General features: G+C 46.7%; 2 protein-coding genes across 26 annotated transcripts in view; both read left to right on the top strand.

Annotated features, from left to right (window-relative positions):
* Window positions 1-5,797, top strand: part of ARID1A (AT-rich interaction domain 1A) — an 86,804-nt gene extending 81,007 nt beyond the window's left edge. For both annotated transcript variants that reach the window (XM_066270015.1, XM_066270014.1), the window contains exon 20: window positions 2,737-5,797. In XM_066270015.1, coding sequence (XP_066126112.1) covers window positions 2,737-4,467 — 1,731 coding nt within the window. In that variant the 3' untranslated portion in view covers window positions 4,468-5,797. The remainder of the gene's footprint in view (window positions 1-2,736) is intronic.
* A 9,344-nt stretch (window positions 5,798-15,141) lies between these two features.
* PIGV (phosphatidylinositol glycan anchor biosynthesis class V) lies at window positions 15,142-25,829 on the top strand. Of its 24 annotated transcripts, none has more exons than XM_066270008.1 (7): window positions 15,797-15,894; window positions 16,787-16,875; window positions 19,584-19,717; window positions 21,984-22,043; window positions 22,396-22,489; window positions 23,117-23,517; window positions 25,479-25,829. In XM_066270008.1, the coding sequence occupies exons 3-7, from the start codon at window positions 19,640-19,642 to the stop codon at window positions 25,758-25,760; spliced, it is 915 nt and encodes a 304-aa protein (XP_066126105.1). In that variant the 5' UTR covers window positions 15,797-15,894; window positions 16,787-16,875; window positions 19,584-19,639; the 3' UTR covers window positions 25,761-25,829. The 24 variants fall into 24 exon arrangements, with proteins under 24 accessions (XP_066126086.1, XP_066126088.1, XP_066126084.1 ...); XM_066270001.1 differs by adding an exon at window positions 17,081-17,161 and having other exon boundaries at window positions 22,396-23,517; XM_066270002.1 differs by adding an exon at window positions 17,081-17,161 and having other exon boundaries at window positions 15,806-15,881; window positions 22,396-23,517.
* Window positions 25,830-26,970: the final 1,141 nt, after the last annotated feature.

The raw sequence follows: 26,970 nt of genomic DNA, 5'->3' as shown, positions 1-26,970 counted from the left end.
ATTCTCAGCCAGGGCACACAGGAGAAGTGCCCATCTGCTTCTCCACTCTTCCCCCTCTCCTTTCTCTATCTCTCTCTTCCTCTCCCGCAGCCAAGGCTCCATTGGAGCCAAGTTGGCCCGGGCGCTGAAGATGGCTCCAGGGCCTCTGCTTCAGGCACTAGAATGGCTCTGGTTGCAACGGAGCAACACCCCAGATGGGCAGAGCATCATCCCTTAGTGGGCTTGCCGGGTGGATCCCGGTCAGGCACATGCGGGGGAGTCTGTCTCTCTTCTCTGCCTCCCCATTTCTCACTTCAGAAAAATACAACAAAAAAAGTACCACCCAACCTGTGGTGGCACATTGGATGAAACGGCAACCTGGAATGCTGAGGTCGCCGGTTTGGAACCCTGGGCTTTCCTGGTCAAGGCACATAGGAGAAGCAGCTACTATGAGTTGATGCTTCCCACCCACCCACTCCTATTTTCTCTTTCTCTCCTATCTCTAAAAAGAGAAGAAAAATCAATAAATAAAATATTTTTTCAAAAGAAAATAACATAGTTCCCATTTATTGTACCCTCACTTTGTGCCAGGTTCTTCTTACATTCTTTCATGTCATACAATAGCTTTGTGGCCACTTACAGATGACTATCTAGGTTCAGAGTCTTATCTTCACCTAGGTTCACACAGCTGTTAACATCTTTCTGATTCTTTCTTTTTAAATTTTATTTATTGATTTTATCGAGAGAGGAAGGGACAGAAAAAGGAACATGGATCTGTTCCTGTATGTGCCCTGACTGGGGATTGAACCGGCAACCTCAGCGCTTCGGGATGATGCCCCAACCAACTGTGTTACCTGGCCAGGGCAACAGTCTTTCTGATTTTAAAACTTGACTTTATTGCATAATATTGACTCCCATGAGAAAGTAAAGGAACAGCCCTGGCCAAATAGCTTAGTTGGTTAGAGCATTGTCTTGAAGCACAGACGTTGCCAGTTCAATCCCAGGTCAGGTCACATATAAGAGCAGATCGGTGTTACTATCTCTCTCCCTCTCTCCCTTTCTCTTTCTCTCTCTAAAACCAATACAATAAACATTTAAAAAAAGTAAGAAGAAGGAAAGGAGCAAATGAGCAATTTCCATATTCCAAGCATTTGATATATTTCATTTAGACCTCATAACAACCCTGCCAAGTTTAGGATTTTCCTTAAAGATGGGAAAACTACAGCTTGGAAAGTTAAACCACATGGCTAGTTCCTGGAAAAGCCAGAATTTAAATCTAGATTTTTCTAATTCTGAAGCCTTTATTTTAGCCTGACCAGGCAGTAGCGCAGTGGATATCAATCACTACTGTGTTGGCCTGGGACGCAGAGGACCCAGGTTCGAAACCCTGAGGTCACCAGCTTGAGCAATACCAGCTTATCCGGCTTGAGCACGGGCTCACCAGCTTGAGTGTGGGGTCACTGGTTTGAAGCCCAGGGCTTGAACCCCAGGTCTCTCTCTGGCTTGAGCAAGGGGAACTCGCTCTGCTATAGCCCCCGTCAACGCAGATATGAGGAAGCAATCAACGAACACCTAAGGAGCCGCAACAAAGAATTGATGCTTCTCATCTCTCCCTTTCTGTCTGTATGTCCCTCTCTGTCCCTCTCGCTGTATCTCTTTCTGTCTGTCACCAAATAAATAAAGCCTTTGTTATTTTTTTAATTATTATTTTTTAAAACTTATTTGAGAGAGAGAAAAAGAGAAACATCGATTCCTGCTTATTTATGCATTCATTGGTTGTTTCTTATATGTGCCCTGACTGGGGATTGAACCAGCAACCTTGGCACATAGGAATAACATTCTAACCAGTGAGCTACCAAGCCAGGGCAAAAGCCCTTATTTTTCCCATTCTGCTATACTGTTCCACCAGAAATTGATCTTACAGGAAATTAATGTCTTCTTCTAGAGGTAAATAGACTATACAGAATCCAAGCTGAAATTTGGGTTGCCCTAGCACCAACTTGGACCACTGTTTGGCAAACCAAAGCTTCATACCACTCATTATGTTGCATGATTCATGGAGATCCAACATCAGAATGTTGGGGAGTTTGGAGAGAAGAGAGCAGATGAACATTTGTTCATACTGCATTCCATCTCTCCTCTCATGTCATGAGGATCATCCCACCATGTTTAGTCTTGGTCTCTATTTGGCAGTGGAATACAGTATTTTAAGAGGGACAATGACAGCCCTGGCTGGATAGCTCAGTTGGTTAGATCATTGTCTTGGAATGCAGAGGTTGCCAGTTCGATTCCCCAGTCAGGGCACATACAGGAACAGCTCAATGTTCCTGTCTCTTTCTCTCTCCCTGCCTCTAAATTAATTAATTTAAACAAAAAAAAAAAAGGGACAATGACAATGACCATTCAGACCAAACGGCCTGGTGAAGAAAACCAGAAATTGGTTGAGAAAGAGGAGGCTGAGAGATAGTGGCATCGGTAGTGAGTTGCAGAGCTGTTGGTCACCATTCCTGTTCTGGAGGCAGGCTCACATGAAGGAAGGTTGGTTGGGCAGAAGGAAGAACTTTGTGTCAGTCAGAAGAGAAATGAAAAGGACTAACTGTGGAGAGCCTTTGGGGAGGAAGCACCTCTGCTTTTCTCAGTGATGCAAATATCTGACCTAGAAGGAAAAGGGGGAGATCAGATGGAAGACCCTTGGAGATCTCTCAAGTTGTATCCCACTTTTCTCCCTTAATTTATTTCCTATCCTTTCTCTTTTAGCTCCCAGGGTTGCTAGAGCTCCTTGTGGAATATTTTCGACGTTGCCTGATTGAGATCTTTGGCATTTTAAAGGAGTATGAGGTGGGTGACCCAGGGCAGAGAACACTACTGGACCCTGGGAGATTCAGCAAGGCGTCTAGTCCAGCCCCTGTGGAAGGGGAGGATGAGGAGGACCTTCTAAGTCCTAAACTAGAGGAGGAAGAAGAAGAGGAAGTAGTTGAAAATGATGAGGAGATGGCCTTTTCAGGCAAGGACAAGGCAGCCTCAGAGAATAGTGAGGAGAAACTTATTAGTAAGTTTGACAAGCTTCCAGTAAAGATTGTGCAGAAGAATGATCCGTTTGTGGTGGACTGCTCAGATAAGCTTGGGCGTGTGCAGGAGTTTGACAGTGGCCTGCTGCACTGGCGGATTGGTGGGGGTGACACCACTGAGCATATCCAGACCCACTTTGAGAGTAAGACAGAGCTGCTGCCTACCCGGCCTCATGTGGCCTGCCTACCAATCACCCAGAAGCATGTCACAACAGCAGAGTGTACACCAGGGACAACAGAACAGGAGGGCCCCCCACCTGATGGCCCTCCAGAAAAAAGGATCACAGCCACTATGGATGATATGTTGTCTACTCGGTCTAGCACGTTGACTGAGGAGGGAGCTAAGAGTGCAGAGGCTACGAAGGAGAGCAGCAAGTTTCCATTCGGCATCAGCCCCGCACAGAGCCACCGGAACATCAAGATCCTAGAGGATGAACCCCACAGTAAAGATGAGACCCCACTGTGTACCCTTCTGGACTGGCAGGATTCCCTTGCCAAGCGCTGCGTCTGTGTCTCCAATACCATCCGAAGCCTGTCATTTGTGCCAGGTAACGACTTTGAGATGTCCAAACACCCAGGGCTGCTGCTGATCCTGGGCAAGCTGATCCTTCTACACCACAAGCATCCAGAACGGAAGCAGGCACCACTAACTTATGAGAAGGAGGAGGAGCAGGACCAAGGGGTGAGCTGCAACAAAGTGGAGTGGTGGTGGGACTGCTTGGAGATGCTTCGGGAAAACACCTTGGTCACGCTAGCCAACATCTCGGGGCAGTTGGACCTCTCCCCGTACCCTGAGAGCATTTGCCTGCCTGTCCTGGATGGACTCCTACACTGGGCAGTCTGCCCTTCAGCTGAAGCCCAGGACCCCTTCTCCACCCTGGGCCCCAACGCCGTCCTCTCCCCCCAGAGACTGGTCTTGGAAACCCTCAGCAAACTCAGCATCCAGGACAACAATGTGGACCTTATTCTGGCCACGCCCCCCTTCAGCCGCCTGGAGAAGTTGTATAGCACCATGGTGCGCTTCCTCAGTGACCGAAAGAACCCGGTATGCCGGGAGATGGCCGTGGTACTACTGGCCAACCTGGCACAGGGCGACAGCCTGGCAGCCCGTGCCATCGCAGTGCAGAAGGGCAGCATCGGCAACCTCCTGGGCTTCCTGGAGGATAGCCTTGCTGCCACACAGTTCCAGCAGAGCCAGGCGAGCCTGCTTCACATGCAGAACCCGCCCTTTGAGCCAACCAGTGTGGACATGATGCGGCGGGCTGCCCGTGCACTGCTGGCCCTGGCCAAGGTGGACGAGAACCACTCAGAGTTCACGCTGTACGAGTCACGGCTGTTGGACATCTCGGTATCGCCATTGATGAACTCATTGGTTTCACAAGTCATTTGTGATGTACTGTTTCTGATTGGCCAGTCATGACAGCCGTGGGACATCTCCCTCCCTGTGTGTGTGTGCGTGTGTGGAGAACTTAGAAACTGACTGTTGCCCTTTATTTATGCAAAACCACCTCAGAATCCAGTTTACCCTGTGCTGTCCAGCTTCTCCCTTGGGAAAAAAGTCTCCTATTTCTCTTTCCTACCAGCCCCCTTCACCTTTCTACCTTTCTATTCCTTGTCCTCACCTTACTCCCCTCAGGACCCCACCCTATTTGAAAAGACAAAGCTCTGCCTACATAGAAGACTTTTTTATTTTAACCAAAGTTACTGTTGTTTACAGTGAGTTTGGGGAAAAAAATTAAAATAAAAATGGCTTTCCTGGTCCTTGCATCAACGGGACGCCACATTTCATAACTGTTTTTAATGGTAAAAAAAAAAAAGGAAAAAATACAAAAAAAACCCTCTGAAGGACAAAAAAGGTGACTGCTGAACTGTGTGTGGTTTATTGTTGTACATTCACAATCTTGCAGGAGCCGAGAAGTTCGCAGTTGTGGACAGACTCTGTTCACTGGAGAGGCCTGTGCAGTAGAGTGTAGACCCTTTCATGTACTGTACTGTACACCTGATACTGTAAACATACTGTAATAATAATGTCTCACATGGAAACAAGAGAAAAAAACGCTGGGTCAGCAGCAAGCTGTAGTTTTTAAAAATGTTTTTAGTTAAAACGTTGAGGAGAAAAAAAAAAGGCTTTTCCCCCAAAGTATCATGTGTGAACCTACAACACCCTGACCTCTTTCTCTCCTCCTTGATTGTATGAATAACCCTGAGATCACCTCTTAGAACTGGTTTTAACCTTTAGCTGCAGCCGCTGTGCTGCCACGTGTGTATATATATGACGTTGTACATTGCACATACCCTTGGGTCCCCACAGTTTGGTCCCCTTCCCAGCTACCCCTTTATAGTATGACGAGTTAACAAGTTGGTGACCTGCACAAAGCGAGACACAGCTATTTAATCTCTTGCCAGACATTGCCCCTCTTGGCGCAATGCTGTACAGGTCTCTGTAAAAAGTCCTTGCTGTCTCAGCAGCCAATCAACTTATAGTTTATTTTTTTCTGGGTTTTTGTTTTGTTTTCTTTCTAATCGAGGTGTGAAAAAGTTCTAGGTTCAGTTGAAGTTACTGATGAAGAAACACAATTGAGATTTTTTCAGTGATAAAATCTGCATATTTGTATTTCAAACAGTATAGCTAAAACTTGGTGTAAATTCCTCCTTTTTTCCTTTTTTGGCTTAATGAATATCATTTATTCAGTATGAAATCTTTATACTATATGTTCCACGTGTTAAGAATAAATGTACATTAAATCTTGGTAAGACGTTTGTGAGGCTTTTTATTGTTTTCAAACTATTTAAAAGCTTGGCCTTTTGGGGATGTGAGTCCTGTTCTTGCAGCTCTCTCCCCTAAAAGTTGGCATCCTGGACCCTGTCGTTTCTGCACCATATTTCATGTTACCTTCCACGTTTAAGAAAGTCGAGATCATTTTGCCTGCAAGAGGAAGTTCTAGGCATTAAAAGCAGGTTAGCCTCTTGAAATAAAGTGGGTTTAAATAGCCAAAGGAATTGATAATGCTCTAGAACAGTGATTCTCAATCTTGATCATCTCATGGCATACATAAACTAATTACTGCAGCACACCAAAAAATATATTTTTTTGCCAGTCTGACCTCCAAAATAGGTATAATTTGATTCAGTCACACCAGATGGCTATTGTATTGACTGTTATCACTTTTTTTTGGTCACTTTTTTATTTGACAATCTAAGGGAAAAGAACTCAGTGCCCCAGACTAAATAGTAAGGTATCGCATGTTTTTAAAATTCTTGCAGCACTTGACTTGAAATTCTCTGCTCTAGAAAGAAACTTCTGGAAATAGTTGGCAAAGGGGATGATCTCTATTTTTCTTAGAAATTGTTAACAGTAAAACAACCACTTATCTGGAGATAGCCTCCAACTTAACCATTAATTTCTCCAGACTGGCTCTCCTCTGCTTCCTGATGAGAGTATTCAGATGCTTTCTTTCTTTTTTTTTTTTTACAGGGACAGAAAGAGAGAGGGATAAATAGGGACAGACAGGAACGAAGAGAGATGAGAAGCATCAATCAGTTTTTCATTGTGACACCTTAGTTTTTCATTGATTGCTTTTTCATATGTGCCTTGACTGTAGGCCTTCAGCAGACTGAGGAACCCCTTGCTCGAGCCAGCGACCTTGGGTCCAAGCTGGTGAGCTTTTTTTTTTTTTTTTTTTCCTTAAGCCAGATGAGCCCATGCTCAAGCTGGCGACCTCGGGGTCTTGAACCTGGGTTTTCCGCATCCCAGTCCAACGCTCTTATCTACTGCGCCACCGCCTGGTCAGGCTCAGGTGCTTTATTAATATCTCTGGACGTTTCATTTGAACATGCCAAAATTAAAATGCCATCTTTCCCTAATAACCTACCTCTCCCATAGTTTTCTCAGTAAATGGCAACTCCATCGCTTAGCAAAAAAAAAAAATCCTTGACTACTTTCATTCTCACATCCAGTCTGGTTCCACTCTTCAAAAATTAATCCTCAATTCAGCCACTACCACAGTAGTTTAAGACACACCTTTCCTGGATCCTTGAAATATCCTCCAAACTGGCTACCCTGCTTCTGCTTGACCTGGTTGAACCTATTCTCAACATAGCAACTAAAATGTTCCTTTTAAAACCAAGTTTGGCCTGGTGCAGTAGATAGAGTGTCCTCTGGGATGCAGAGGACCCAGGGCCAAAACCCCAAGGTCACCAGTTTGAGCATGGGATTATAGACATGACCCCAAGGTCGCTGGCTTGAGCAAAGGGTCACTCACTCTGCTGTAGCACAAATGAGAAAGCAGTCAATGAACAACTAAGGAGCTGCAAAAAAGAATTGATGTTTCTCATCTCTCTCCCTTCCAAGTATGGTCAAAATCCTTTAGAGCAGGGGTCTCAAACTTGCAGCCCGCGGGGCCACATGCGGCCCGCCGAACAATTTTGTGCGGCCCGCAGACTAATCCACGGGCTTACTTAATTTTATCCAAAATATTTTGAACTTCATGGATTAGTCTGCGGGCCACACAAAATTGTTTGGTGGGCCGCGAGTTTGAGACCCCTGCTTTAGAGCCTCTCATAAGTTAAAGTTCAGATCATTATCATAACCTCAGTTATCTAGTTTGCTGTTACCTCTAGTCTTCTCTCTTCCCCATTGCTCACTATACTATTCAGGGCTGTTGCCAACTTGGGGCCTTTGCACTACTGTTTCCTCTGTCCAGAATACTCTCATCAGATAACTGCATGATCCAACCCTTCATCTTCTTTTTTTTTTTTTCATTTTTCTGAAGCTGGAAACAGGGAGAGACAGTCAGACAGACTCCCGCATGCGCCCGACCGGGATCCACCCGGCACGCCCACCAGGGGGCGACGCTCTGCCCACCAGGGGGCGATGCTCTGCCCATCCTGGGCGTCGCCATGTTGCGACCCTCCTGGGTGTCGCCATATTGCGACCAGAGCCACTCTAGCGCCTGGGGCAGAGGCCACAGAGCCATCCCCAGCGCCCGGGCCATCTTTGCTCCAATGGAGTCTTGGCTGCGGGAGGGGACGAGAGAGACAGAGAGGAAGGCGCGGCGGAGGGGTGGAGAAGCAAATGGGCGCTTCTCCTATGTGCCCTGGCCGGGAATCGAACCCGGGTCCTCCGCACGCTAGGCCGACGCTCTACCGCTGAGCCAACCGGCCAGGGCCCCTTCATCTTCTTAAAATCTGCTCAAATATATCAGCAGTTTGCCCTGGGTATCCTATTTATTTTTATTTATTTTATTTTATTTTTTTATTATTATTCATTTTAGAGAGGACAGAGAGAGAGAGAGAGAGGAGAGACAGAGAGAGAGAAGGAAGGGAGGAGCTGGAAGCATCAACTCCCATATGTGCCTTGACCAGGCAAGCCCAGGGTTTCGAACCGGTGACCTTAGCATTTCCAGGTCGACGCTTTATCCACTGCGCCACCACAGGTCAGGCTATTTTTATTTTTTTTATTTTTATTTTTTTGTTTTTTGTTTTTTTTTTTTTCTGAAGCTGGAAACAGGGAGAGACAGTCAGACAGACTCCCGCATGCGCCCGACCGGGATCCACCCGGCACGCCCACCATGGGGCGACGCTCTGCCCACCAGGGGGCGATGCTCTGCCCATCCTGGGCGTCGCCATGTTGCGACCAGAGCCACTCTAGCGCCTGAGGCAGAGGCCACAGAGCCATCCCCAGCGTCCGGGCCATCTCTGCTCCAATGGAGCCTTGGCTGCGGGAGGGGAAGAGAGAGACAGAGAGGAAGGCGCGGCGGAGGGGTGGAGAAGCAAATGGGTGCTTCTCCTATGTGCCCTGGCCGGGAATCGAACCCGGGTCCTCCGCACGCTAGGCCGATGCTCTACCGCTGAGCCAACCGGCCAGGGCCTATTTTTATTTTTTTAATGGAAACTTCTTAAGGACTGGACAGAGAGATTCCTTTAATTTTTTTTTAATATTTTTGATTTTTAGAGAGAGAGGAGTGAGAGAGAGAGCGAGAAGGGGGAGGAGCAGGAAGCATCAACTCCCATATGTTCCTTGACCAGGCAAGCCCAAGGTTTCAAACCAGCAACCTTAGTGTTCCAGGTCGACACTTTATCCCACTGCGCCACCACAGGTCAGGCCTGGCTACCCTATTTAAAAGAGCAATCTGCTCCTCTGCTGATTTCCCTTCTCTGCCTTAATTTTTTTTTTAAGATTTTATGTATTCATTTTAGAGAGGAGAGAGAGAGAGAGAAAAAAAAAGGGGGGGAGGAGTAGGAAGCATCAACTTCCATATGTACCTTGACCAGGCAAGTCCAGGGTTTCAAACCAGTGACTTCAGCATTCCAGGTTGACACTTTATTCACTGTGCCACCACAGGTCAGGCTGCCTTAATTTTCTTTGTAGTGTTTGTTACCATCTGGCCTGTAGTATATTGTACTTATCTACTGTCTTACACCAGAAGGGAAGCTCTCGGAGGGCAGGTTGTTTATTCACTTCTATATCCCTGTCCCATAGCACAGCCTGGCACATAGTTGATAAGTGAAATGTAAATATTGGCCAGATGCAGTTACTTTTATAAGCTAATGTTACAATTATATAGCTTCTCTGTTCATCCACTTCCTTAGGGAAAAAAATGGACAAACCAGAATGTTATTGTGGACACTTAGAAGTGAAACTTGAAACAACAGTTCTCTATTGTTAGTACTTACTTATGTACCAGACATAGTACATCAAATAATCCTACAACAGTCCCATGACTATCCTACAACAGTCCCATGACTGTGAGATCAATATTCTGGCTTCCATTTTGTAGTTGAGGAAAGTGGCTTGTATGAGGTCTTCCTAACTCTAAGGCCCGTGCTTTTCCCAATTCACCAGACTATACCATCATCCTGGGTCAGAGGTCAACGACCAGTAATAGGGGTCTAGTGGTGGAGCTCAGCAGACAAGATTTGCTTTTATTGTATTTAGCTTGGGTTAAATTATCGTAAGAATTTCAATCAAGTGTTTATTTGTTTGTTTTTTGGGTTTTTTTTACAGGGACAGAGAGAGAGTCGGATAGATAGAGACAGACAGACAGGAACTGAGAGAGAGACGAGAAGCATCAATCATCAATTTTTCGTTGTGACACTTTAGTTGTTCATTGATTGCTTTCTCATATGTGCCTTGACCGTGGGGCTACAGCAGACTGAGTAACCCCTTGCTGAAGCCAGCGACCTTGGGTCCAAGCTGGTGAGCTTTTTTGCTCAAGCCAGATGAACCCACGCTCAAGCTGGTGGCCTCAGGGTCTCGAACCTGGGTTCTCCGCATCCCAGTCCGACGCTCTATCCACTGCGCCACCGCCTGGTCAGGCTCAATCAAGTGTTTATAAAACTAAATATGGTTGTTAATATTTGGGTCAGGGACAGGAATGAATAGTTAGTGTTTCTCTATTGAGAAGGAAATAGACAATTGACTAACCATCAATCAAGGACACCTTCCTAGGACTTCTGGAAAACACTGAACAGGAAGCTTTTCATATCTATATTTTGCTGAGCAATATTGCTAATGGCTGTTTTTGCTCTGTGCCTCTTGAACTCCACTTTCTAGGGCAGAAAGTGCATTTCTGGGGTGTGTGTGGAGCATTGCCTAGGAGTTTGGTTTCCTGGGTTCCTTTCATCCACTCTCCTGCAATGCAGGGGGAGCCTAGCCTGGTCTCTAGTTTCTGACCGAGTTAGCACAGGCCAAGAACTGCTAGCCACTGAGCTGTGAGTAATTTGCTTTTGAGAGAAGTAAATAGAACCTTGCCAGTAGAGAGCCCAGGGGTGTGGCCGGTAGTTCTTTTCCCAGGCTCCTCCCTTCCCACCCCCTAAATGACCTTAACCTTCTTTCATAGCTGGAGAGCTGCCAAGTCTGGTCTAAACAATACTTCCAACCTCATTGGCTCTTTTGCCTTATAGCCACTGCCACCCCTAAGTGGCTAAGGTTCTTCCCACTAGGTCTCTAAGTGGGGATCAAGGTTTTCTAACTACTGAAAGGCAACACCAATGGAAGAGTGAAAATAACCTAGTGTCCATGGCCTTTCAAGGATCAGTGTTTGGGTCCTGCACTTGGGAGGAAGGGCGGGGTCTTTGTCCTAGGATTTATGATCATCTTCCAGTGATAGAGCAGAAGCCAAAACATGCTTTTGGCCACCCTAGGTTTCAGGATGGATGTAAGTGCCATCTAGCATCCTTGTGAACTACCAATGAATGCCTTTTATCCACAGCAGAAAGAAGAAGCATAAAATTCTGGTAAGGCACAGTTGACTGGCATCACAGTCATTAGCACTGCCTGCTAACAGTTGGCAGTGACAGGTATCAGAGGCCTATGTGGTCATTTTTATCCCATAATGGCATGGCCTCAAAGCTAACATCCCAGATCAGGGTCAACTTCTCCAAATAGGATTGGGGTCAAGGAAAGTTTAGTGTGTGGAAACTAAACTACTGAAAATAGATACTGGGCTGTTTCCCTGCTCAGCCTGGGGCCAAGGCCATTCCCAGATGTGGCAGGCACAAGGCAAGGCAGCCCTAGAGAGAAATGAGTTGTCAGGTTGCTTCAGGGAGGGGAGTGTTCTATGAGAACTTCCTTCACACCTTCAGTGGAAAAATCACTCCTCTTTTCATTCAGGCAGGTGTAACAGCGCTTTATGCCAAGCAGTATAAAATGCACAAAGTAGATATTATTTCCCTGAGGACAAGAACTGTGTCTGCTATGCTCAGTATTATGTCCTCATCTCCTCTCCCAGAGTAGGCACTCCCATTTTGTTGAACAAATCAAACTCCGAAGATAGGAATTTAGTGGGGGAAAGAGTAGAGTTTGGTGTGCCCTATGTGGTATTCTTGGCATAGCCCATAAAGACTTACTTGTGTGGAAAAAAAGGAAGAGAGATAAAGGTAAACCTGAAAAAATTTAAAATAGTGTGGCCTACCCTGTGGTGGCGCAGTGAATAAAGCATCATCCTAGAATGCTGAGGTTGCTGGTTCAAAATCCTGGGCTTGCCTAGTCAGGGCACATATGAGAATTAATGTTTCCTGCTCCCACCCCCCTTCTCTCTCTCTTTCTCTCCCTTCTCTAAAAAATGAATGAATAAAGTCTTTTAAAAAATTAAAATAGTGTGGAGTATTGGAAAAAAACTGCCTGACCAGGTGATGGCACAGTGTATAGAGCATGGGCCTGGAACACTGAGGACCCACATTCAAAACCCCAAGGTCGCCAGCTGGAGCGTGGGCTCACCAGCTTGAGCACAGGGTCGCTGGCTTGAATGTGGGATCATAGACATGAACCCATGGTTGCTAGCTTGAGCAAGGGGTCACTGGCTTAGCTGGACCCCCCCCCCCCCCCGTCAAGGCACATATGAGAAAGCAATCAATGAACAACTAAAGTGCCACAACTGCAAATTGATACTTCTTGTCTCTCTTCCTTCCTGTCCTTGTCTTTCTCTCTCTTTCTTGAAAAAACAAAAAAACTGCCTAAGAGACTAATGACCTGAATTTAAGTCCCATGTCTACCACTAACTGTGTAACTTGAGGCCAGTCACTTCCCCTTAGTTCTTGCATTCATGAAATATAGGTATCAGGTTAAACAAATTGACTTATTTACCAGATCTTTATTCAGTACATACAATGTGCAAAGCACTAAGTGTACTTAGTGCAGGACCTCCCAAGTGCAGGACCCAAACACTGAACAAAGCCCCCACTCTCACAGAGCTTACATTCCAAAACAAGGAAACAGACAATGAGTAAAACTCATGGACAGGACAACCAGGTGGTGATAAGTGCTATGAAGAAAACAGAACAGGCCTGACCTGTGGTGGTGCAGTGGATAAAGCATTGACTTGGAAATGCTGAGGTTACCGGTTCGAAACTTTGGGCTTGCCTGGTCAAGGCACATATGGGAGTTGATGCTTCCAGCTCCTCCCCCCTTCTCTCTCTCTCTCTCTGACTCTCCTCTCTCTCTCTCTCTTCTCTAAAATGAATAAATAAATAAATTAATTAATTAAAAAAATTTTGACCTGACCTGTGGTGGCGCAGTGGGATAAAGCGTTGACCTGGAACACTGAGGTCGCCGGTTTGAAACCTTGGGCTTGCCTGGTCAAGGCACATATGGGAGTTGATGCTTCCTGCTCCTCCCCCTTCTCTCTCTCTCTCACTCCTCTCTCTCTAAAAAAAATCAATAAATAAGAAAACAGAACAGGGTAATGGGATACAGGGTGTTGACTGTGGTGGATAGTCAGGGAAGGCCTCTCTGAGGAGGTGACATGCTTGCCAAAGGGTGGTCTGGCAGTGAAGTGTTTCAGGCAGAGCAAACAGCAAGAACAGAGCTAGGGGCCCTGGCCGGTTGGCTCAGTGGTAGAGCATCGGCCTGGCGTGCGGAAGTCCCGGGTTCGATTCCTGGCCAAGGCACACAGGAGAGGTGCCCATCTGCTTCTCCACCCCTCCCCCTCTCCTTCCTCTCTGTCTCTCTCTTCCCCTCCCGCAGCCAAGGCTCCATTGGAGCAAAAGATGGCCCAGGCGCTGGGGATGGCTCCTTGGCCTCTGCCCCAGGCGCTAGAGTGGCTCTGGTTGCGACAGAGCAACGCCCCCTGGTGGGCGTGCCGGGTGGATCCCAGTCCCGCGCATGCGGGAGGGAATCTGTCTGACTGCCTCCCCGTTTCCAGCTTCAGAAAAATACAAAAAAAAAAAAAAAAGAACAGAGCTAGGCAAGTTCAAGAAACAAAAATGCTATAACTCTTATATTCTAGAATTCTAAAAACAGTGATACAAAAAAGGAGAGAAACAGTGATGCATTGTTTGGGTCAGGGATTTGTATTATGAAATTGTTTCTTGGTGATATAGGATATTTGCTTCTTAATGGAAGTGGCTGGGTAGTATAGAGTCTTTCAGGAGCCCTGGGATACCTCTCTCTCTCTCTCTCTCTCTCTCTCTCTCCCTCTCTCTCGCTCTCACTCTCCCACAGTGCTGGTCGCTCTGCTGGCTCCCTGTGCAGATGCAGGCTCCATTTTAGCCTCTGAGTCTAAAAGCAGACTAGAGAGAGTCACCTCTTCCACTACTTACAGCCTTGGAGGTTCAGAACCCCCTCCCATCTCACCTAGTCTTCTAATCTGACAAGCCAGGGCTCTGAGAGAACAAGATTCAGCTTCTTTATTTTCCTGTCGGAGCAAGAGCCAGAAAATGAAACAGGAAACAGAGTGGAAGAGTAGGGATGCCGGTAGCAGAGAAGAAAAGGAAGGAGAAATTGTAGGAAAGTAGAGCCTAAGATCTGAACAAAGTTCTACTTCTAAAAAGGGACAGTTGAGCTCTTAGAACACATTCTGACTTCTCACAAGAGACCCCTGTCCTTTTTACAAATAGATTTTTGAGGGAATTTAGTGTGGGCAGAAGGAAACTTAAGAATGCATACCTTTTCCCATATGAATTCACAAAGTAAGAACAGTTCATTTCTCATTGTTGTCTTTGCAGGCAGAGTGCTGCTTGGAGCCCCACAGACTTCAAGAGTCTCAAGTCACAACCTTAGGGGGCAGTCACGGGTGTGCCCTACAGCTTTGCAGATCCACTCACAGGCCTCTAGAACTGAGAACAAGTGTGTGCCACTGAAAAGTCTGGAGGAAGAATCTTCTAAGCTCCATTTTCCCCCCTTCTATTCCATGCACAACTAAAATGTGATTTATACTCTATCCACTTTAGATACATTTGTTGTTATTTAGGTCTCCAGGCTTGAAATAAGTTATAAAGAATCAAAAGCTACAGTCCCCGGCCCCCACTGTATCTGGGCTGTTTCTTTGCCTGAGAGATAGCAACCATCTCCTTTGTTCCCACCTACAAGAGTAGCTGTTGCAGAAGATAAACCCCTCCCTCAGCCAGGGCCGTGGCCAGAAGCTAACCCAGCCCCTAGCGTCGTTTGGAGGGCAGATAACTGAAACCACAAAAGGCTTTGGAATCCTAAGAAACAAGAAATCCACCAACGGAGAAGGATTTATTATCTATTTCCTTTAGGTACGGCACAAAGTTGTTCTAATAGTTTCCGTTACAGGGTTACCAACTGGCTGCTCCTCCCTAACAGACGGTTTTGTTGAGTTAGCTTCTTTTTTATTCTTCTTTTTTTGGCCCCACTTCCTAGGAACTGCTTGTATGAGGAAGGAGAAAGAAGTCCTGGGGGTGTGTTCTCTTAATTTTCCTTCACCATCATCATTAGCCACCTGAAGTGGGACCGAGGATTGAAGTAGGACAGAAGGTCCCTGGTAACAGGAGTGGAAAGTCAGGGAGATCCCCCCCTTTCTTCACACCCAGGACATAGAGTGCTACTGCTGGCTACAGAAATCCCGAGGTTTTCCCTTCTATTCAGAGAACATCTATTGTGTGCCAGGCCCTGTGCTGAGCTGTTGTTGCCTGACAGCAGGGAAAGTGCCGCTCTGGCTTCTGTGAAGAAGCCGCAGGGCAGTACCCAACTCCTAGAGTCTTGGCACACACTGGGAGCTCAGAGGATATTTGCGGGATGGAACTGGGGCAAGAACACCGACTCTGAGACAGCAGCCCCGGTGACTATCTGAAGGCAGGAGAAGGGGCTTGAGGAGCGTGCCGTGCAGGAGGGAAGTCTCCAGGTTGTCACCAAGGCGGAAAGGTGCCAAGGTAGAAGGGCGAGGACTTGAGGGGGCTCTTTGGTTCGCGCTCCACTTGCCCGGAGTCATCATGGCTGCCACAGAGGGGGCGGGGCAGCTCCGAGTCCGGGCAGGAGAGGGACGGAGCCGCCGTCGGCGGAGCCAGTGCGCAGGCCCGGCCGGCGCTGAGCCCCGGATGGAAGAGCTGAGGTTCGGGCCCTGCCTGAGAGATCAAGACCGGCTGGCGCTGGGGGTCAGACGCCAGCGTGGGTGCCCTGAACTCCTTGGGGGAGGGAAGTTGTTAAACCGAGGCCTCAGGAAGCGGAGGCCACTGTGAAGTGGGGAACCCCTCCCCTCCGCCATTGCGGCCTCCGGGTGCCTCCTCTTCCTTTACACTCTCCCGCCCTCCTCTGCCTTTCCGGCCCTGCGTCCTCCTCGGAAATGTCCCCTGGGCCCTTTGGGGAGAGGAGATCCCCGGTCCGTGGTTGGGACTGTGTCTGAAAGAAACAGGGTAGAACGGGCTTTAGACGCGACTGGGCTGGCAGAAGGCGGTCTCTGGCTCGCGACGGACCGCGAAGCCTCTGGCCTTAAAGACCCTTGGTTAGAGCGATTTCCCCACCCCACAGAGGATGTTCTCTCACCCCGTGGGTCCAGGGCGCCAGTTTAGCAGGCTGCCCTGCCTTCAGCGTACCCAGGAAGAGCTTGCGCCATCATTGAACAAGTACCCGGCTGGATTTGGGAGACCTTGGTTGTAACCCTGTCTCAGAAAGAGCGCATCCCATTTGGACAGGATGAGGCCCGGTGAAAAGACTGAAGTTTCAGAATTTTAAAAAATTACATTCTCTTTAAATATAGCTTGAGGTGTGTCATCTGATCCCAGTGAGCCTCAGTTTCCATATCTATAAAATGGCGATGGTAATTATACTGGCCTCACAGGGTCTAATGAGATCTCTAATGTAAAACCTACGGAGATTCTTATTACTCACCTCTCTGGTGAGTAATTTATCTTACGGGAAAGTAGAGTAAAACTAGTTGCTCTCCTGCCAGTTTAGAGAGTGATTTGGCAAAGGGGTTGTTGGGAAATGAGGCTGGCAATTAGCTGAAAGGGAGAACTCACTAGCTTTATTTCGTTTTTACTTGGTTTACCTGTAAACTAAGTGTAGGCTACGAGTCTCCTGTGGTCGTTGGGGCTAGAGCTGGACTCTGGAGAGAGGAAGGAAGAATGACAGCCTGGTGGAGAGGCAGAGGTGGGTTAAATGCTTTTCCATACCCAACTCCTCTTCTGCATGTGGGTTGGATAAAGGGGGAAAAGTGATTTCACCCAAGGATAGAGAACTTGCATCCATGTGAGGATGGCTGTGTCTGTTTGTACTATTCCTTTCGATTCAGCGAGTCAGATGTTGGAAATGTTGGGTAGATTCACAAACTACCTCCGCTCTCTGGGGTTTTCAGAAGCTTGCCTTTGAACCGAATTTTGATGAGCAAACCGGTGTGGCGTTGGTGGCCCCTCCCTCCAGGCTTCCTGGTGATGGAGTAAGCAGCAGGCTCCCCCTTGTGCTGAGGATAAGTACTGTTGCTATTGGCCAATCATGCTCCCTTTCTGGAGAAATTTTATTTTTCTTATGGCTTCTGTGACTTTGTAGTCTTGCTCTTAACATGAGTATGGTGAGAGGCATACTAGGAGCAGTGATTTTCTATCTAGAGCCAATGAACTGGTGATGCCACATCCTGTTCTTGCCACTTCCACTCAATCAGAACACAGGCTAAAACTATCTGTATGCTAGGCATGGGGGATATAGTTGTGAGCAAGATAGACAAAGCCTCTGCTCTCCCAAGCAACTTAGTTAAGCAATTACAATCAATACCACACTGCAAAGTGCAATGAGAGCATATCACATTGTCTAGGGAGGGTCAGAGAAGAATGCCAGAAACAATTGGTACCTAAAGGTTTGGTAGGTATTAGCCAGATAAGAGAAAAAAGAAGTCTTCCAACCCTCCCTATTAATATCTGGGTTTAAGGATTTCTTTTCTTTTTTTTTATTCAGTGAGAGGAGGGGAGGCAGAGACAGACTCTGGCATGAGAGTAGCCCAGTGGCCCACTGAGGATGATGTTCTGCCTATCTAGGACATTCCTCCATTGCTCAGAAACTGAGCTCTTCTTAGCACCTGAAGTGAGGCCATGGAGCCATCCTCAGCACCGAAGCCAACTCGCTCCAATAGAGCCATGGCTGCAGAAAGGGGAGAGATAGAGAGAGAGAAGTAAGAGAAGGGAGGGATGGAGAAGCACATGGTCACTTCTGTGTGCCCTGATTGGGAATCAAACCCGGGATATCCACACTCCAGGCCAACGCTCTGCCATTGAGCCAACCGGCCAGGGCCAAGTATTTTTTTCCTTTAGGGATAGAGCCTCAACATACATCCGGAACTCAGTGAATGTTGCAGAGTGGATTGGGGCAAGAACACCAAATCAAGAAGTTGCCTCTGAGGCTCTTGCCCTCCCTTCTTATTTCCCACACTGGTTCTATAGAAGCCATTGCTATTTTTAGCCCAAGGAATTGTTTAAAAAAAATCCTTGAAGTACATTCCTTGCCTCAGAATGGCTTTGCAATTGTTTGTACCTTGCTGCCATTCCAACAAAGAGATGAGAAATAAGTTTTCTCCATCCTAGTAGTCAACCCTGTTTTGCCCCTAAGTTTGTTTTAGCAATGTAAGCTGGCTGAAGTCCTGACGATGGTGGTTTTCTTTTCCTTCTCCACTTAATTTAACAGACCAGCTGAACACACATCAGACAATTAAGCTGGAGTGTATAGTGATTATGGTCTTCCAGTTAAGTTCTGTACCCTATTTTTGGGACTCTGGTTTGGGACCTAGTTTATTATTCTGGGCAAGAGGAAAAGGACACACACCAAATAATAGCATCTACAATATAAATGTAGTAGTACTTCTTCACACCTTATTTTACCATCATGACAATTCTGTGAGAAATAATCTGATCCCATTATAAACATAATGAACTAAGGTTCAGAAGGACTAAATGAGAACTTGTGATAGAGCCAGGACTTGAACCCAAGTCTTTAGTTCCTGCATAAGGGCACTCAATAGGTTTTTTAAAGATTTTCTGCGAGTTTAGCTTTCCAGTTTATATCTAACTGTGTGAAACTTTCCCAACACAAAAAAATAGTGCTTCAGGGTGACACCAAGAGACATTTGCCGTCAATATGCTTTTCGGTCATCTGGGAGTTATGTGATTAAATTTGCCTAATAATGCTGAAATCCTGTGACGAATGCTTTCAAGAATTTACTTTCAGCCTGACTTGTGGTGGCGCAGTGGATAAAGCGTCAACCTGGAAATGCTGAGGTCGCCGGTTTGAAACCCTGGGCTTGCCTGGTCAAGGCACATATGGGAGTTGATGCTTCCTGCTCCTCCCCCCTTCTCTCTCTCTCTCTCTATCCCTCTCTCTCTCCTCTCTAAAAAAAAAAAAATGAATAAATAAAAATAATAATAATAAAAAAAAGAATTTACTTTTACTTTCAGGCCCTGGCCGGTTGGCTCAGTGGTATAGTGTTGGCCTGGCGTGCGGGAGTCCTGGGTTCGATTCCTGGCCAGGGCACACAGGAGAAGTGCCCATCTGCTTCTCCACCCCTCCCCCTCCTTCCTCTCTGTCTCTCACTTCCCCTCCCGCAGCTGAGGCTCCACTGGAGCAAAGTTGGCCCGGGCGCTGGGGACGGCTCCGTGGCCTCATCCTCAGGCTCTAGAATGGCTCTGGTTGCAACAGAGCGACGCCCCAGATGGGCAGAGCATCGCCCCCTGGTGGGCATGCGGGGTGGATCCCGGTTGGGTGCATGGGGGTGTCTGCCTGCCTCCCCGTTTCCAACTTCAGAAAAATACAAAAAAAAAAAAAAAAATTTACTTTCAGCTCATGTGTGACATTTCCTCCTTGGTTTTGGAGTTTAGAAGCCTGAGGGAGCACAGTCCTAGCAGCAACACCCCTGAATTCCTGCAGTGAGAGGATGTGGCCCCTGGACCCATCCCGGAAAGAGGTGCTGAGGTTTGCGGTCAGCTGCCGTGTCCTGACTCTGGTGCTGCAGGTCAGTCTCTGATCTTTTGTCTTGAACATGCTATTGCCACATGACTTGGATAAACACTAAGAAGAGTCCTCATCTTCTTTTCACCTCCCAGGTGTGCCCCTCCCTATGATTGGAACCATAGACAGGCTTCATAGCTGAAAAGTGGGTAGGACTCTTAGGAATGGTCTGTTTAATCACTTATTTTACACATGAAGCAGCAGAGGCCCAGGAAGGTTAAATGGTTTCCCTAAAGTCATGCAGCAAGTTAGAGGAGGGCCAGAATCAGACCCTAGATTTTCTAACTTCTGAGCTAGTGGGCTTTCCAACAATACTGTTCTGTATCCAGAGGTGCCTTTAGGGTGTGACAATTCAAAGCATTGCCCTAGGTCTCCTAACCAGGATACCAAGCACTGTGTCAGTCAGTTGAGTGGCAAAGAGGTGGCAATGTCCTGAGACCATCTCTGTATATTTGTTCAGTCAGTAGTTTCCCCTGCTCTGGTGTCTCCCCCTTGTTACTTCATCCACACACAGCCCTCAGAATGCATGTGCACTTTTGCAAAACCCTCTTTCCTCTCTAGGAGGAAAGACTGTCCTTATACATATTTTATTTTATTTATTTATTTTTTAAACATTGTTTTTTTTTAAAGAATTTTTTTATTTATTCATTTTAGAAAGGAGAGAGAGAGGGAGAGAAGAGAGAGACAGAGACAGAGAGAGAGAAGGGGGAGGAGCTGGAAGCATCAACTCCCATATGTGCCTTGACCAGGCAAGCCCAGGGTTTCGAACCGGGGACCTCAGCATTTCCAGGTCGACGCTTTATCCACTGCGCCACCACAGGTCAGGCCCTTATACATATTTTAATCAAATTTCATATATGTCTGAATTTCATCCAGTGCCTAGCACAGTGCCCAGTGCTTAGTAGATCCTCAGTGTGTGTTGTTATTGAATGTAGTCAATCATTGTCAACAATCTAGGTTTGAATCAATGTCAACAATCCTAGGTTTGTTCTATTACCATAATTATGTTTGCCTTTTATCACAAGCTTCATTCTCTCTGAGGCTCATAGCTGGTTCCTTTGTGGAAATCTTTCCTCACTTCTCTCTCACGATAGGAGGCATAGCAGGCTCTGTTTAGTTAAAAGTGTCTTCAACTTGGAAACTAGGGCTGTTATCAGTGACTGTCACTCCTGTCTCATTTGTTTTTACTGTTTGAAGTGGGCTGATTACAAAGGAAAAAGAAAAAAACTGACCAAAAAAAGAAAGAGCCTAGAAATGGGGTAATATACTCTTGGTGCCAGGCTACAGAAACTGACTTGATGATAGCTTTGAACCAGTGTCAGCTGAGTGATTGGCAGAACCAGTGGATCAGTACTGTGAATCGGCATCTGGGGTAGGGAACCAGGACAGCTGGGTTCTAATTCAGATGGCGATTTGGAAACAAGGATGTCTTCTAGACTGTTCACTAGACCACCAAAAGTTTGTTAAGTATCTATTCTGTTCCACAAACTGTTCTAGGTGGTGAATATAAAAGTCATGCTCTCTTTTCCCTTAAGTAACTGGCGATCTAAGGGGCAAAAAGACATTTAGTAATAATGCTACTTCATTATTTCTCCCACTGTGTTCACCCTTCCAGTTTTAAAGCTCATGCCATCAGAATATATTGCCAGTACCCTTCATTGATTGTTTTGGGTTTTTATTCAATTTACTGATTTTAAAGGGAGAGAGAGAGAGAGGGAAACATCAGTTCATTGTTCCTCTTATTTATGCATTCTTTGGTTGATTCTTTTTTGGGGGAGAGAGAAGAAAGGGGGAGAGAGAGAGAGAGAAGCATCAACTTGTTGTTTCACTTAGTTGTGTCATTGATGGCTTCTCATATGTGCCCTCTCTGGGGCTCAAACTGGTCACTTCAGGGTTGAGCTGATACCCTCTTGAGCCAGCACCCTTGTGATCAAGCCAGCAACCTCGAGATCATCAACCCTGGGATTGAGCTCACAACCCTAGATCGAACTGGGATTAACTGGTGACCTTGGCGCTCCAGGATGACACTCTATCCACTGCACCACCAACCAGGGCTATTGGTTGATTATTGTATATACTCTGACTGGAGATTAAACCCACAACCTTGATGTATCAGGACAAGACTAACCAACTGAGTTACCAGTCAGGTTCTTTTTTTTTTTTTTTTTTTTCATTTTAGAGAGGAGAGGGAGAGACGGGGGGGGGGGGGAGACAGAGAGAGAGAAGGGGGAGGAGCAGGAAGCATTAACTCCCATATGTGCCTTGACCAGGGTTTCGAACCGGTGACCTCAGCATTCCAGGTCGACGCTTTATCCACTGCGCCACCACAGGTCAGGCCCCAGTCAGGTTCTTGAGTCACTAAATGTCAAGGTGTCCAGGGCCCAGTCCTTAGATCTTTTCTCTATCTGTACTTCCTAGTGTTCTTATCGAATCTCATACCTTTAAATACTGCCCATGTACTTGTGACTCCCAAATTTTTACCTCTAGCTCTGATCACTCTCCTGACCTTCAGACTCATATATCTCACTGCCTCATTGACCTCTGCTCTGGAATGCCTAATTCAAACTTAACCAGTCCAAAACTGAACTGATTTTCCCCAACAAATCTGTTCTTCATTTTATTAAGCAGTAATTCTTTTCTTCCAGTTACTCAACAAAAATCTTGTTCTCCTTCATCCCACAGGCTCTCTTCAATGCCATCATCCCAGATCACCATGCAGAAGCCTTCTCTCCTCCTCGCCTCACCCCCTCAGGCTCTGTGGACCAACTTGTGGAAGGTCTCCTGGGTGGCCTGTCTCACTGGGATGCTGAACACTTTCTGTTCATTGCTGAGCATGGCTACCTGTATGAGCACAACTTTGCCTTCTTCCCTGGTTTCCCCCTGGTCCTGTTGGTGGGGACTGAACTTCTGAGACCCTTGCGGGAGTTACTGAGCCTGCGGAGTTGCTTGTTAATCTCAGTAGCATTTCTCAATTCCTTGTTTTCTATCCTGGCTGCAGTTGCACTTCACGACCTGGGCTGTCTGGTTTTGCACTGTCCCCACCAAGCTTTTTATGGAGCACTGCTTTTCTGCCTCAGCCCTGCCAATGTCTTCCTGGCTGCTGGTTACTCAGAAGCTTTGTTTGCCCTCCTGACATTCACTGCCATGGGGCAGCTGGAACGGGGCCGAAGCTGGACTAGTGGACTTGTCTTTGCCCTTGCCACTGGCGTACGCTCCAATGGGCTGGTCAATGTTGGCTTCCTCATGCATTCTCAGTGCCGAAGCTTTTTGTCTTCCCTCATGGTGTTGAATCCTCTCAGACAGCTCTTGAAGCTGATGGGCTCTGTGTTCCTGTCCATGCTCGCACTTGGCCTTCCCTTTGCCCTCTTTCAATATTATGCCTATGCACAGTTCTGTCTGCCAGGCTCAGCCCACTCCATCCCTAAACCCTTGCTGAAGTTAGCTGTGGACAAGGGCTACCGGATTGCAGAGGGAAATGAGCCCCCGTGGTGCTCCTGGGAACTTCCCCTAATATACAGCTATATCCAGGACATCTACTGGAATGTTGGCTTTTTGAGATACTATGAGCTTAAGCAGGTACCCAATTTTCTGCTGGCTGTACCAGTAGCTATCCTGGTTGCTTGGGCAACTTGGACATATGTGACCACCCACCCTTGGTTCTGCCTGACTCTTGGGATGCAAAGGAATAAGAACAGTGAGGCCCTAGAGAAGCCTGATTTTGGATTCCTCAGTCCTCGGGTGTTCGTGTACCTGGTTCACGCTGTGGTGCTGTTGCTGTTTGGCAGTTTGTGCATGCACGTTCAGGTGAGGTGGAGTCCTGGCTGGGGAAAGGATGTGAATACAGGCACAACCCCTCAGCCAGGATCGGGAAGACAGCTAACTTCTCCCATTTGAGTGACTTGGGTCTAATTTCTTTTCTTTTTTTTAATTGGTTGATGATTTTAGAGACAGAAAAGGAGGAAGAGAGAGAAGCCTTTATGTGTTGTTCCACTTAATTGTGCATTTATGGGTCACTTCCTGTGTGTGCCTTGACCAGGGATCGAACTCATAACCTTGGTGTTTCAAGATGATGCTTTAACCGACTGAGTTAACTGGCCAGGACTAATTTATTTTTTCAACAACTATGTGGCAGCTTTCTTTGTGCTAGACCCTGAATCAGACCACTGAGGATGGAACATGAATAAGATAAGATTGTTGCCCTATCGGGTCTCATGGTAGAAATGGGAGACAGACATTTAACAGATGAATTATAGCACAGTGGGATGGGAGAGAAGTTTCTTTTTGAGGCAAAGTATTGTGGAAGCACAGAGAAAGAAGGTAGCTGACCAAAGGAGGGAGTCATATTTAGGCCAGGTCGTAGAGAGTAAGAACATTCTGGGCAAATAAAGAGTGTATGCAAAGAAAGAAGAGTTGTAAAAGTATCTGACTTGGCAGATAAAGGAATAAGCACAGAGAACACTTCTAGGACCTTCCCCAAATACACTTATACCCAGAATGTCAACTTGATAGCTGACTTTCTGAGGTACTGTGAGTGGGTGCTTGGTTTTCAGAGGAGATATCTTATGTAATGTTTGGGGTGGTGGTGGGGATGAAGAGGGACGGGAAGGGTTTGATCATTCAGGTTTTTTTTTTTCTGTTCCTGGCTGTGGCCCCAGTTTCAACTTAACCCCAAGGAAGTCTTTTTGTCTCCATCCTGGCCACTCCTTAGCAGTGTCTGCCTCTTGGAGGCGCACGCTGGCCGAGAAGTTCTTTGAGTTGTGTGAATAAGAGGCACAGGGGAAACGGAAAGTAACATTCTGAGTTTTTTAGCTGGATTTGCTAGTGCAGGGAATGTCAGCAAAGCTTAGTGTTTCTAGGCAGATTTGGGAGGCCATTTGGCTCTGAACTTCCCTAGAAAAAGGATGTTGAATCATAGTGACTGTCCTCTGCTCCCTTTCCCTATGCTTTGCCATCCCTATGGGATGAGGGAACCACCTTAGATTCCCAAAGTTCCACATCACAGCCTAGAGTTCAGAGTCCAGGCCCTGGGGTAAAATTTGTATTGACTGACTCTTTTTTGCTGGGGGAGGGTACATATTACTCCTTTATTAGAAACTGTAAGTGAGCCTAGCTAGATAGCTCAGTTGGTTAGAACATTGTCCCAAAGCACAGAAGTTGCCGATTTGATCCCCAGTCAGGGCACATACAGGAACAGATCGATGCTCTCCTCTCTTTCTCTCTCTTTCTCTCCCTTCCTCTCTCACTGAAATCAATACATTTTTTTCTATCTTTTTAAAAATTTATTCATTTTAGAGAGAAGAGAAAAAGGTTGGGAGGTGTAGGAAGCATCAACTTCCACATGTGCCTTGAGCCTTGACCAGGAAAGCCTGGGGTTTCAAACTGGTGACCTCAGCGTTCCAGGTCGATGCTTTAGCCTCTGTGCCACCACAGGTCAGGCCTGAAATCAATAAATTTAAAAAAATAAAAAGAAATTGTAAATAGAAATTGTTTCGACCTCTGAAGACTAAAAACTACAACAGATTGATCCATTATTGTGGCAATTAGTCCGTCACTATGTTTATTTGTAACACTGAGGTCACCTGGCTAGTGTCACACACAGTTTTATAAGGCAGATCCTAAGCTCTACTAACTGTTGTGTCCAGTGTAATACATTTATATTTGTGGGGTTATAATTTATCCAGCAGCAAGGAAGCCCCAGGCTAATCCAATTTGAGGCAAGTGACATTCCAATAAATGTGTGGGTTTCCCCCTTTTATGATTTCCAGGTTCTCACCAGGTTTTTGGGCTCCTCCTCTCCTATTGTGTACTGGTTTCCAGCTCACTTGCTTCAGGATCGAGAGCCACTGCTGAGATCCCTAGAGACTGTGCCTTGGAAGCCTCTTGCAGGGGACTCCCCACCAAGACAAAAGGTCCCCAGAAATTCTATCATGGGACTTTTGCACAACTGGAAAACCTGTTCTCTAGTCACACGATGCATTCTAGGCTACTTCCTGACTTACTGGCTCCTGGGACTACTCCTACATTGCAACTTCCTGCCTTGGACATGACCTGGAGTCTCAGGGGACAGACTTGAAGCCAACTTAACAGGGAACTGGAAATACAAAAACATAAATACACTGCCTGTGCTGCCTCGGGACCCTTACTCTGTCCATTAGAACCTCTCTATTTGAAGGTTGGTTAAGAATGGGAACAGGCCCTGGCCGGTTGGCTCAGAGGTAGAGCGTCGGCCTGGCATTCAGGAGTCCCGGGTTCGATTCCCAGCCAGGGCACATAGGAGAAGCGCCCATCTGCTTCTCCACCCCTCCCCCTCTCCTTCCTCTCTGTCTCTCTCTTCCCCTCCCGCAGCCGAGGCTCCATTGGAGCAAAGATGGCCCGGGCGCTGGGGATGGCTCTGTGGCCTCTGCCTCAGGTGCTAGAATGGCTCTGGATGCAACAGAGCGACGCCCCAGAGGGGCAGAATATCGCCCCTGGTGGGCATGCCGGGTGGATCCTGGTCAGGCGCATGCGGGAGTCTGTCTGACTGCCTCCCCGTTTCCAGCTTCGGAAAAATGAAAAAAGAAAAAAAAAAAAAAAGAATGGGAACAGTATTAGCCACTAGAGAGCCTCTAATGGTCCTGGCTATGGAAAATTTTAGAGTAGCAACTATTTTTGCAGTAAGTGAAAAAATCTTTTTTTTGTGTGACAGAGAAGGACAGACAGACAGGAAGGGAGAGAGATGAGAAACATCAATTCTTCATTGCAGCTCCTTAGCTGTTCATTGATTGATTTCTCATATGTGCCTTGACCGTGGGCTTTCAGCAGACCGAGTGACCCCTTGCTCGAGCCAGCGACCTTGGGCTCAAGCTAGTGAGCCCTGCTCAAACCAGATGAGCGAGCCCACACTCAAGCTGGCAACCTCGGGGTCTCAAACCTGGGTCTTCTGTGTCCCAATCTGACGCTCTAGCCACTGTGCTACCGCCTGGTCAGGCAGTGAAAAAAATCTTATTCCAAGTCTAGAGTATACCCAGATCTGTCTTTTCAGCCAGGCACAGCAGAGATAGTCTTAAACTTACCACTGATCCACACATAAGTTTAAATATAAATTATTTAAATTAAGTTTAATCAAAGGCTCTAGCTAACAGGCTGGTAATAGTCCATACATGATGGCAGAGGCCTAAACAGTGTAGTGGCAGTAAGTAAAGTAGGACCTTCTTTTCTAAATGGGACACAGTTTCTGAAGATTTTTTTTTCATGATTTGTCCATTTAATTATATGAAA

Source organism: Saccopteryx bilineata, chromosome 3 (assembly GCF_036850765.1).
Source record: "Saccopteryx bilineata isolate mSacBil1 chromosome 3, mSacBil1_pri_phased_curated, whole genome shotgun sequence".
Classification (NCBI taxonomy): domain Eukaryota; kingdom Metazoa; phylum Chordata; class Mammalia; order Chiroptera; family Emballonuridae; genus Saccopteryx; species Saccopteryx bilineata.
This window is presented reverse-complemented; position numbering and strand designations above follow the sequence as displayed.

Coding starts and splice junctions, on each gene's coding strand:
- PIGV (XM_066269989.1), top strand. CDS start 19,640: ATGTGGCCCCTGGACCCATCCCGGAAAGAGGTGCTGAGGTTTGCGGTC. Junction 22,044..22,395: donor TATCCACTGCGCCACCACAG/GTCAGGCCCCAG, acceptor TTCATCCCACAG/GCTCTCTTCAATGCCATCAT. Junction 23,518..25,478: donor GTTTGTGCATGCACGTTCAG/GTGAGGTGGAGT, acceptor TATGATTTCCAG/GTTCTCACCAGGTTTTTGGG.